Source organism: Bactrocera oleae, chromosome 2 (assembly GCF_042242935.1).
Source record: "Bactrocera oleae isolate idBacOlea1 chromosome 2, idBacOlea1, whole genome shotgun sequence".
Classification (NCBI taxonomy): Eukaryota; Metazoa; Arthropoda; class Insecta; order Diptera; family Tephritidae; genus Bactrocera; species Bactrocera oleae.
The window spans coordinates 91338115-91349732 of record NC_091536.1 but is presented as its reverse complement, the minus strand read 5'-3'; the positions used below and the strand labels follow the sequence as shown (position 1 = coordinate 91349732).

General features: G+C 33.5%; 1 protein-coding gene across 2 annotated transcripts; it reads left to right on the top strand.

Annotated features, from left to right (window-relative positions):
• The first annotated feature begins 2884 nt into the window (after positions 1-2884).
• tll (nuclear receptor subfamily 2 group E member tailless) lies at positions 2885-6602 on the top strand. 2 transcript variants are annotated; one of them, XM_070105993.1, is made up of 3 exons: positions 2885-3017; positions 3669-4304; positions 4581-6602. In XM_070105993.1, exons 2-3 carry the CDS (start codon positions 4229-4231, stop codon positions 5840-5842), a joined length of 1338 nt encoding a protein of 445 aa, XP_069962094.1. In that variant the 5' UTR covers positions 2885-3017; positions 3669-4228; the 3' UTR covers positions 5843-6602. The 2 variants fall into 2 exon arrangements, with proteins under 2 accessions (XP_069962094.1, XP_069962095.1); XM_070105994.1 differs by lacking the exon at positions 2885-3017 and adding an exon at positions 3155-3588.
• Positions 6603-11618: the final 5016 nt, after the last annotated feature.

Below are 11618 nucleotides of genomic sequence, written 5' to 3'. Positions count from 1 at the left end.
CAAAGCCGAGAGTTAATGACGTTATTGTAATACACAAAAATAACGATAACTTTTTTAGACCCTGTATTCCGATTATGTCGACTCCGATGTCTAGGGCTGACAGTTTTACCAAAATATCATTTTAATGATGACAACATGCCCTTATACCAAGGCGTGTAAAATCAGGGCAATACTTGCTCTAGCCCCCACATACCTAATAGATATAAGAATTTCAAACTTCCGGTTGGTTCCGGTAAAATTCGGTCAATATGTAAAATATTTTAGTAAAATTAACTGATCGCATAATGGTGGATATATTATAATTTAATGCCGAAAATGTGTAAAATCAGTTTACGAATCATATACAATATATAATGATATTTGTTATTTTAGCAAAATTTATACACAATATGTCGGTCAGTGTGTAACTGATCTTCATAAAACTGAGAGAAAACAACAACAAACTCAAACTCCAAAACTATATCCGTATTTTATTCATAACTTCCATGTTTACTGTTGTCTTTTCATTGAAGTTCGCTCTCTTGTCATTAAATTTACATTTGCACGCAACAACAGTGGTAAAAGAGTTAATATAAGTACAGGGTAGTATGTGAAATGTGAATACCAAATTACTATCTCCACTATACACTAATTCTGACCACTATCTCGGGTTTCTCAATTTGAATACATGTTATATAACATTAATATTTGTGGCTTATTTAAAAACTTAAAATATTCTTATAAATATATTTTGCCGTTGTGTATTATCTAAGGATGGGAAGCACCAAAAGGTAATTCAATAAAGATCTAAAGTATGCCAACATTTTTTACAGTTATAAAAATGTTGACCAGAACTAAAAGTAATTTTATCATATTTCAAGAAGTTCTTTTTTATTCTAAAATGTTTTACGCGATGAAGACCGTAAAAGTAGTATAATTACAAGAACATGCTTTTAAGGAGAATTGCATCAAAAGAGAAGCAATTGACTCTATTTACATTTGAAGACTTTGTAATTGGTATACATATGTATGTTGTATTTTCTTAATATATTTATTATAAATATTGAATACTGATCTTGGAACATGATGACACTTAAACGTTTTTAAAGCCTATACAAACTATATGATTTATATGAACTATATATTACAAACTACATAAAAAAATACATTAAAATGCTAAATTAAATTATATAATAATAAAATGGTCATTGGAAGAAAATGTTACGTTTTACTAAATTTTTAGATTCAGATGTGTTTTGGAGAACTACAGTAAAATCTTGGACTTCTATGCCAAATTTTAGATATATTCATATTAAAACTGGTTAAGAGCATACGAAGAATAAACCAAAGTATTTTAGATGCGCTTATCAAAAGCGATGCAACAATAGTATTTAAGTTATGTGGGATACGCTGTTATATGGCATGAATTTGAGGTGCTATAAATAAAAAATGGAAAAATAATAGTTTTAACATCAATTGTTTAGCAAGATATTTACTCATGTTTTTGAATACAGAACAAATTGAAAACTTTATAACGTCATAGCTTTTGAAGAGATGGTTGGAAAAAAATTTCGTTCAGTGTCAACCGGCCCAGTCGATTTGAATATCGTATCACGAAAATAGCTAAACTTTCGCATATAATTAAAATTTTGACAAATCCTCTAAATGACATATGTTATTCTTGAACGTTAAAGCTTTGAATATATGAAATATTTTTTTTTTTTTCAAATTTCTAAACCAGAATACTCCAAAAATTTAAGATTTATTCGAAAATTATACGCTGCCAGTTGTATATTTGATTACAGTACATTTAATTTTATAATTGTTTAAATGCTTTAATTTTTGTATTTGTTTAATGTTTATATTTATATTGCTAACATTGAGATAATATTGTAGGTGAAATATATCAGAAATAAAGATTAGATTTTAGTTTGTGGCATAATTAATACAGAATTGCTTAGGATATTGCTAATGAGTTAAGAATTTTATAAAAACAACAAGCTAGCAATTTCAAGCTTTTGTACATATTTTACTTAGAAATTTTTTTTCATATTTTGCCTTTAGAAAAACGATTGCTTTCTATTATAATTAAATGTTGTTAGGGGTCTTATTTCAATATTCTTACCAGAGAGGCCATCATAGACTCAAATCACTTCGTTATATATAATATGGAATATGGTATGGTAATAATGGAAATTAAGTGTCATGTTAACGGTACAGCTTACAAATCAAGTGAAATTCCTTTTATTCTTTAGGTGATTTTTATTGAGAAAGAAGAAAGCGCTGTAAAAACTCCGCTGGCTGGTGAGGCAACCTTATACTAAAAAGAGTGCTTTCAGCACTATAGGGTAAATGGTTTAATTGGGTATGTAGAAATTTAATTAATACTTTTCGGCGCTTTTATTTTAAGATATAAAACTTAATTTTAAATAACAAATAATATTCCTGGTATCAAAATTGTCTTTCTAATAGCTAAATTATTTCACTATATTTTAGTCGAACCAAATTTTTGCTTATACTAATATTATCTACATTTTGAAATTAACTTAGATTACGTTAAATTAATCAAAGATATTTTACACAGAAATTTTTAAATATTCTAAAAAATTTTGTGCCTTCAAAGTTCAAACTCTACAGAAAATATTTATACACATAGATCAATATTATTATTTATAAGTCGATTTTTAAATATTAAAACTTCAACGTAAAAATATATCAAACATTATTATTAAGAAATAATTAATATTTATTCAAAAACTCTATTATTAATCAATAAATAGTTTTAACCACAAAATATAAACTTTTTAATCTACGTAACCAATTGCAACTCTGTTCATCAAAGTATAACAAAAAAACCGAAAATTCCATAACGAATAACGGATCTAAGTACTACGATAAATTATGCAAAAGAATTTACATGTGGCCAATGCTTTCTAGTAGTTTTTAGGGATTTGTGTGGTTGTTAGTTTTTTGTACAAAAAAGTGCACAATTTGCAAAGTTTTCCAAACAGGGCACAATAAACTACAAAATTCAGACGGTAAATCAATATATTTTTTATTAAACAAATTAATACACAATATTTTACAAGAAGAATCTTGTGGGTATAAAATCAAAATAAATCTGTCGAATCAAAATTTTGTGGGTTAAAAACTTTTTACCGAGGCGTTATATTTACAAGTTTAAACATAATTTTTTAAACATTATTAAATTGCGCAAAGTAAAAAATAGGCCGGCCGTGCGAAAAAAAAAACTCAAGAACAATAACAACCCTATCATTAGAGCAGGTACACGCATAGATGGCTGTGATGAGTGCACACAAACGCCATTAAATCAAAAGAATGGCTGTGTCATAAAAATCCATGTCACACAATAGACCAAACTGAAAACATAATTATGAGTACTTAACCAGAATAATAGCAGGCGAAAGAGAAAAGAAGATGGCAAGAAGAGGAAGAAGCAGCATAAAGAGCGCGAACGTGTGCGCCACTTTTGCGATATTGTACAGATATCAAGCGTATTTGTATTTGTTGTTGTTGTTGGTGGCAATAAAGGTCATCACTAGCGGTGGCAGCGGTGTCAGCAGCAGCGGCTCTAACACCATTTGTATAGTATTAGAGAGCGATCTGCTTTGGTTTATACACAAAATGATGAGAATTCTCTGCTTTTCCTCTATTTTCTATTATGGCAGGTCGTCAACAGTTGCAGGATCTGCCGAAAAAATCTGGAATTCTCTCACTTACTCTCAGCTAAGGCAATTGTAATTGAGAAAGAGCAAGGGAAACCACACCCTGAATGTACGCTTCCGCGACAGCCAATGAACGAACTCAAATACAAGAGGGATGATCAGCAACTATTAACATGGAAATGGTAATGCACAAATAATGCGTAGATATCCATAAAGGATATTTCAACGCGGCTAGGACTATTAAAGCAGGAGCAAAATCGCAAGAAAGCATCACAACCATTCGAGATCTCGTGCGCAATAGTCGTCCAGTTGTATGAGTGCATTTGAAGACGATCGCGTTAGTTTAGTGTCAAAATACAAAAAACAACAAAAAAAAAAATAATAATAGTTACAAAAACAAAAACAATATAATATATATATATATATATATATATATGTATATGTATAAGATAAACGATAACTGAAAACTGTTTTTGAAAGCAACAAACCAAAGTGCAAAGACTTTACAAGTGATTGAATAATACGAAGTTGTTCCAAGTGGTGCCAGCACACGGCAGAAAAAGATGAATTCCGCCGAGGTATCATCGGAAGCTGCGGAAAACAAATACAATGCCGCGCGCTTGTCACCAGCTTCTTCAAGTAAGTATACGCTTTTCCGGGATTACGTCGATGCATGCAAGCATTTTTGCACGGCAATAGGCGGATTGGAACTGTAAAAGCGCAATATGTGCAACCCTCCACTACTTTCCGTCTGCTTGAAGGCTGGCTTGGGAGGCGTTCCATTTTGCCACTTATCGCCATAACGCTTTGTGCGTTCAGCGAAAAGACCGTCGCAGTTTCACCGCCCGCTGTTCATAATTGCTATTTGGCAAAACCTCAACTAATAATTACTTTTTTCATGTGTACTCCCTTTAGGTCGTATACTATATCATGTGCCTTGCAAAGTTTGTCGCGACCATAGTTCCGGTAAGCATTACGGCATCTATGCTTGCGATGGTTGTGCCGGATTTTTTAAGCGTTCCATACGACGCTCACGTCAATATGTTTGCAAGTCGCAGAAGCAAGGAGTTTGCGTGGTCGACAAAACACATCGCAATCAATGTCGCGCCTGTCGCTTGCGCAAATGTTTCGAAGTTGGCATGAACAAGGATGCCGTACAACATGAACGTGGACCGCGTAACTCCACATTGCGTCGGCAAATGGCTTTGTATAAGGAAGTTGTAATGGGCCCAGATCCATTGCCAACCGATCTGATGATTAGTCATAGTATATTTAATGGCTTTCCAATGACGCCTATGCTAATACCGAGTGGACCACCACCACCTCCACCACCACCACCACGACATCATCCACATCCAGCTTTAGGCAATCCTTTCCAGCCACCTATAGTTCTGGATCTATCCGTTTCACGTGTAGCAGCGCACCATGCCATGCATCAGCATCCATTTGGGTTTTTTGCGCAAAACTCGTTCATGAATCGCTCGTTGCCACCAACACCGCCATTAATGGCCGCAGAACATTTAAAAGAGACTGCCGCCGAGCATCTCTTCAAGAACGTGAATTGGATTAAGAGTGTCGAAGCATTCCAGCAATTGCCAATGCCTGATCAATTACAATTGTTGGAGGAATCATGGAAGGAGTTTTTTATATTAGCAATGGCCCAGCATCTCATGCCGATTAATTTTCAACAGTTACTCTTTCTCTACGAATCGGAGAATATGAATCGTGATGTGGTTAATATGGTGAAATGCGAAGTACACTTCTTTCAAGAGGTACTCAATAAATTGTGTCATCTCAATATTGATACCAATGAGTATGAGTGCTTACGTGCAATCACGCTCTTCCGTAAGCCAAACGGAAGCGAAGATGCTGCTAACAATTCATTTGGTACTGGCGAAAGTAGCAGTCCAAATTCCAGTACGTCCGGTGATTCGCGTGGCCCTGTCGAATCGGCCAGAATATCCGGTCTGTACGAAGAGGCACGTAGTACCTTGCAAGCTTACGTGATGCGCACGAAACCAACACAACCATTGCGTTTTCAAGCATTGGTCGGTATAGTACCACTGCTCAGCAAAGTGTCGGGATTCACAATCGAGGAGTTATTCTTCCGAAAGACAATTGGCGAAGTCAATATCGTCCGGCTAATTTCCGATATGTACAGTCAACGCAAGATTTAAAATCGCTGCGTTCCAGAGTGCTGAGAAAAGTTACAAACGCAATCGCTATCGCAACCGCAAAACTGCTGCCGCAATATTTATATATTGCCAATAAGTTGCGCGCGGGATCGCTTAAATGGATTAATTGCCTTAACGGGCGCTCGTTTAGAAAAAGTGCTTTCGCACTCCAAGTGCCTTGCTATATAAAAAGTGCTGGAAACTGTGATATGCTCTCGTACTTTAGAGGCGAAAGCTCCTATCTGCATAATAATAATAATCTTAGTGAATTTAGTTGTAAGCATCGAAAGGTGAAGATCAAGATAATATCTTATCAAATTAACGCATTTACAGTGCATTCGAATAATATTCATATAATTATGAGAGGAATTCGTTTCTCGCCCAAACTTAAGGGCCTTCAAATGATCACTCGCATAATGGTGAAATTTAATTTAATTTTTTTAATGTATTCAAATAATTTTACTCAACTTTTTTATTTGCACTTACGATTCGATTTTAAAAGTATGTGTACAATATGTATTTTGTATTAAGAGCATAATCGTGGAAATGTTTATTTATTACTTTTTTTTAATTTTTATTAGAGCAGAATTTGCCCAGATATCATTTGTTTATTTATTTATTATACTCTTAGTAATTTAATCAATTGTACTGTCATACATTGCTTGGAAAAAACTTTGAACAAAATGCAAATATTATAAAGAATAAAATATATTTATTGAAAGAATTGAGCATATTAAAAAAATACATTGAGTTTTGAAACGAATTTGATTCTCTTTTTCTTCTGTTTTTTCATTAAGGTTTTCTTCGAATACAACAAAAAGTTTTATTAACTTTTGAACAGTTTCTCAAGATTTTGTTTAATGCTTCGCAGTAGTAGATTTTACCATATTGGAAGAGTACATTTTAGAATAACAGCAAGTTATGTTAGATTAATGGCCGATTCTCGCCTCAAGAATAATGCAAGATTCCACTTGAACAACTGTGAACGCTGTTTCATTATTATTCTCAAAATACTGAGATATGGATCACCAGACCTTTTTAGTCGAAACAGCGCTTTACGCTTACCACAAAGTTATGAAGATGACTAATATCAATTATTAACGCTTTTTTTATTAAAAGTCTGCTGGCATCTATCGACTCTTGGGTACACAAATTTTAACCAAAATTACCATTTCTTTGCAGCAACGATGACAATATGCCTTTTAGTGCCTTATCCACGAATTAAAATATGATTAACATCATATACATATCACGGCCTTTAAAGTTTCATTTTCTCTTCATATAGTCACACAGCTAGTTTGAAAAGTATCGTTTTGAAGAAAAGCACTTCTTTTAAATTTTCGGGACCATTTTTGTGAAACAGGAATACGTTGCTGAGGCCAGATCCCTAGTATTCGGTGGATGTCGTATCATTTCGAAGAAGTCTTGCAATTTTGAATGATTTCATTGATTTTCGACATGGTAACTGTACTCTTGAAAAAACAGTCTATACTTCTACTCCAAATGCTTTTGGAAAGTTAAGGAATTTTACTGGCGCCCACCCAAAGAATATATACGACATTGAGAAAATGCAGAAAATGCAGAAAATCTTTAACAAACAGGACAAAGATGTACTCTAATAGGATCGATTAGTACCAAAGCATATAGACTTTTTCTATAAAAAAAACTTCAGAGAGAATTCGCTAAGACTAACTCACCATACTATCTAGGTTTGACTTCCTGTGACTTTTATTCTTATCGAAGCTCAGATAACAAGGGATTCCAGGGGTACTGACCATCTAAAATATTCGTATAAAGCTCACAAAATATACATACATATGTATATTTAATTCGTGTGCTAAGTGTCGTAACTTTATTTTGAGAAAGTAAAAGTTACTGCTCATTCTTAAGTATAGTGAAAAACTAAATTACATTTAAAAATGCAATACTTTGTGATTTGATATTTGCCGTCGGCAAAACAATATTAATTTATTTTCTGTTCTAATGCATATAACTGCGTGATTATAGGGACTGTCTAATGAGCAACACAAAATCTGAAGGAAAACATTATTTACTGCAATAATAAATTATTAATTTTTTTTATTTAAATAGAAACTCCTGAGATATACTTGTACTACTGTTTCTACAACACTAACGATTTGTGAATTGCAAAATTGTGTTACTGAAATGGTTTTGCACCTATTTCTCTATTGGGTTTAGGTAAGGTACAGCTTCAAAAAATACTATTCCAATCGAAAAAAAGTGATTAGACTGAGCATAGCGGTTGTTTCCATGTGCATATGTTTGTATGCGTGTAATATTATGTTAACAACAATTGCTAATTATTTTTCTCAATTATAGAAATCCCAAAGCAACTTGATTTCCATTTCATGCGCCAACAAACTGACATAAAGAATATGTAAGTTAAAAGGCCGTCATGCGCTTTTCTGACTTTCACTGCCACATAGTCAACAATGCAAACGGACATTTCAATGGGTGTCCACGTACATATATTTGTATGAACTTATATCCGCTCAGATGCATACATACAAGTATGTACGTTTGCATTAAGAACTTGTTCAACTACATAGAAGTATGTAAGTGTATGCCAAGGTCCTTCCATCTGCTTTAAGCCTTTTGATTTGCCTGTGGCATTATGCTCGTCTGTATTCGTGTACTCGGAACGCCGAAAGGACACACATTTTGACGGGTTGAGTAAATAATACGAAATAGAATAGATTGAATCGACTGCTGGTGAAAAGGTGCGGCATTTGCGATTTCAATTTCGAAGCCAAAACACTAATTCCATTGCGAATTGTTCGTGTCGGAGAAATGTGTAATGTAAACAAATGCATCGTTTGCCGCACCGCACCGTACACCCTTTCATCGAGCTAACGGCACAGCAGTTAAGAACATAGTGCATCACTCTATTTGATTTTAAAGCGCCCATTAAGGCTGATAGCTACCCTGTTCCACACGCTTACATACTTGCACGTACTTCCGAAGTCCAACGTGAAATGAGGTTATTACTTTTTTGTTTTTTGTAAGTAAGTAGTGTTTGGATTTAGATTTTAATATGCCTAAATGCTGGTGATGCGGAAGTGATGTGTCGATGATGAACTGCACTCAACTCACCGCTCGCTATAAAAATATTCCGATAAGGTTATGTGTTTCGGCGTGTGTGTGCACATTTTTATAGTCACCATGGACGGTGTTGCCATTATTGCATTTTTTTTGTTTGAAAAACTTATTTTATTTTTTCTCTGTTTGTCCAAATATGTAATATATGAAGAATGGCGCATTTGACAAAATTTATAACTTTACTTTTGTAAATTCATAGAAATAAAATTCTAATTAAGACTAATCTGGAATAAAGAATGTGAGACGATGAGAATTATATAAAAATACGAACCTTATTGGACCCTGCCTGTAGATTTTAATAAAGCGACAGATATCAGCGGATTATAATGTCGTCATTTTGTTGTTTGTTTAAGATGTTCTGAGTTCTCTCAGCTCAGACTATCAGCCTTCTAGCTATTGTTAAATTTTTTGAATGGTTAAATTGGTATAATTGTTTGAAAAAAATCCTTTAGAAGTTCATTGATGATAAGAGACGAAACTTTACTAGGTTTCTGCGGTTCACGTGTTCTGTTCTTGTATTTGGAGTTAACAATAGGAAAACAATGTACGGTAAGAACCGCAACCCCTTTCAGTTTTCTGAGGAACAGTTTCTTTGCCCTGGGAGTTTTTGTTAGATACTGTCATATCAGGAAAAGTTTTAATAAAACCGAGTTAAAACCCAAGGATTTATGGACTTTAAGTGTAACTTAAAGATCTTTTACTGTAAGTCCGAATTTAGCATCGGAAAACTTCGATAAATTTTCTGACTCAGTGCTATCTGAGTAGAAAAAAGGTAGTACTTCAGATTTCATGACTTTATATGATATCTTCAGACCCATTATGTACAAGCAATAAAAGAGTTTTAACACAGCTCGAAGTGAAGGGAGGGTGAAACATTCACCAGCATCCAGAAGTGATGAAAGTAAGGTATCAAGTTTAATGGGATCTTCATATGGGGCCAGATTACTTTCGATCCTTAAAAAGAGATTGTCAATATGTTATTTTGTTTCATGTTTTCTGACTATTTTTTTAATTACAATGGAAATAAGGGCAAAGAGCAAATTTTACAAAATCATTCAAAGTTTCATAATTCGTGAGCCCAAATATATTTAAAATAGATCTTATGACTAGAGCAACAGAACCACTGTAGACCACTGTAATTTATAAAAAGACTACAGCCTTTTTTATGTCCTCTGCAATTTCAACCAATTTGTCCCACTTCCATCAACCGACACTGTTCACAGTTTTCTACTTGTACGCATGTGTGTATGTATGCAGTTGCGAAAACCAAATTAGCACAACAGAAAGAAAACATCAGCAATAAATTTTGGAAACATACATATTTATATGTATGTATATGTATATGTATATATTATATATATACTGCTCTATATAGCATTGAGTAAAATTTGTTGGGCTGAGCCCTTTTAAGTCCTAATGGCCCTTTATTATCTGCCTTTAGACTTTTAATAGACTCTGTAGTTTTGTGCGCACAGCTCATCCCTGTGGTTGGTAGAGGGTTAGAGCGTAAAAGAGATGCTAAAGTATTTGCTGTTGTTGTTGCTTGTCTCAACAATATTTGCTAAAATTGTAGCTCGTACTGCGGTGCGCATGCGCTCGTGTGTATTTGCGAGCTCAACATCTATTTTGTAGTTGTTTTTTTTTTTGTTTTTGGTCGAGTTAATCCTCGACATTCTTTCGTCAGTGACGTTTTCATTGACATTTTGTAAAAGCTGATTGTTTGGCTGGAAAATTTGCTGAAATAAAAAGGTATTTAGTTTTTGTCTGGATCACAAATGATGGCAGTGTGAACGGCAATTGTGGAGAGTATATGGTACAAATTAATAATTCAGATTTTTATATGGATTTGAAAATATTTTTTTTTGGTTTTTAACGTTATTTTTTCTGTAAAGGCATTTAGAATTAAATTTTTTTTACTCCTGACTTGGATTCATTTTCAAGGAGAACAATAATGTGGCTCTATCCAAGCTGCAAAAAGTGATTTAATGCAAAACTGTCTTAATTTCTTGCATACAACGATTTTTGATCTTGTATTTTGGGCTGGCAAAATTCCACAACCTAAGATCTTTGTAACTCCTATACCAACCAAACAGAAAAGTGATAAAAATTCCAGCAAAATCTTAAATTAAATTGTTTTATAAAACTGACATTTTCGGAAATTACTCTTAAATGCTTACTTTGATAAAGCTCTCACCATTTTTCAAATTTTATATTATACTATTTTTGGCACACTGGACTGTTCGTACATTTCCCCAATTGGTGATTCACCTGCGCCATTTATAGCAGCATAAATGAGAATAAAGCTTTTAAAAGGTATCAAAAGCATTGTTACTACTTTAGATAATTCTTCTAGATCACCTAATCCTTTTGGTAAACAAAGTTCGACTAGAAAGTAATAGTAGTGCTTACTTTGCAGCTTTTGCCTATTGGGAGCATTACTAAGGACTTATAGAATTGTCCTTATTTGTATTAGTTTTTCCATTAGCGATTTTAGATAGAACAATTATTTTTAAAAATAATTTTGGTCACAATATCGGCTCAGATTTTTGTAGACTCATAAAATATATCAAGGCAACATGTCAATAAAATGAATAAAACGATCCTTCCATTCCATTTTTGGAAACTAACGGCAAAATAACACTCGATAAAAAAACAAAAT

Bases quoted from the DNA above. Each gene is read 5' to 3' on its own strand.
- tll (XM_070105993.1), top strand. From the start codon at position 4,229: ATGAATTCCGCCGAGGTATCATCGGAAGCTGCGGAAAACAAATACAAT. The intron at 4,305-4,580 runs GTAAGTATACGC...TACTCCCTTTAG, and splicing joins CTTGTCACCAGCTTCTTCAA to GTCGTATACTATATCATGTG.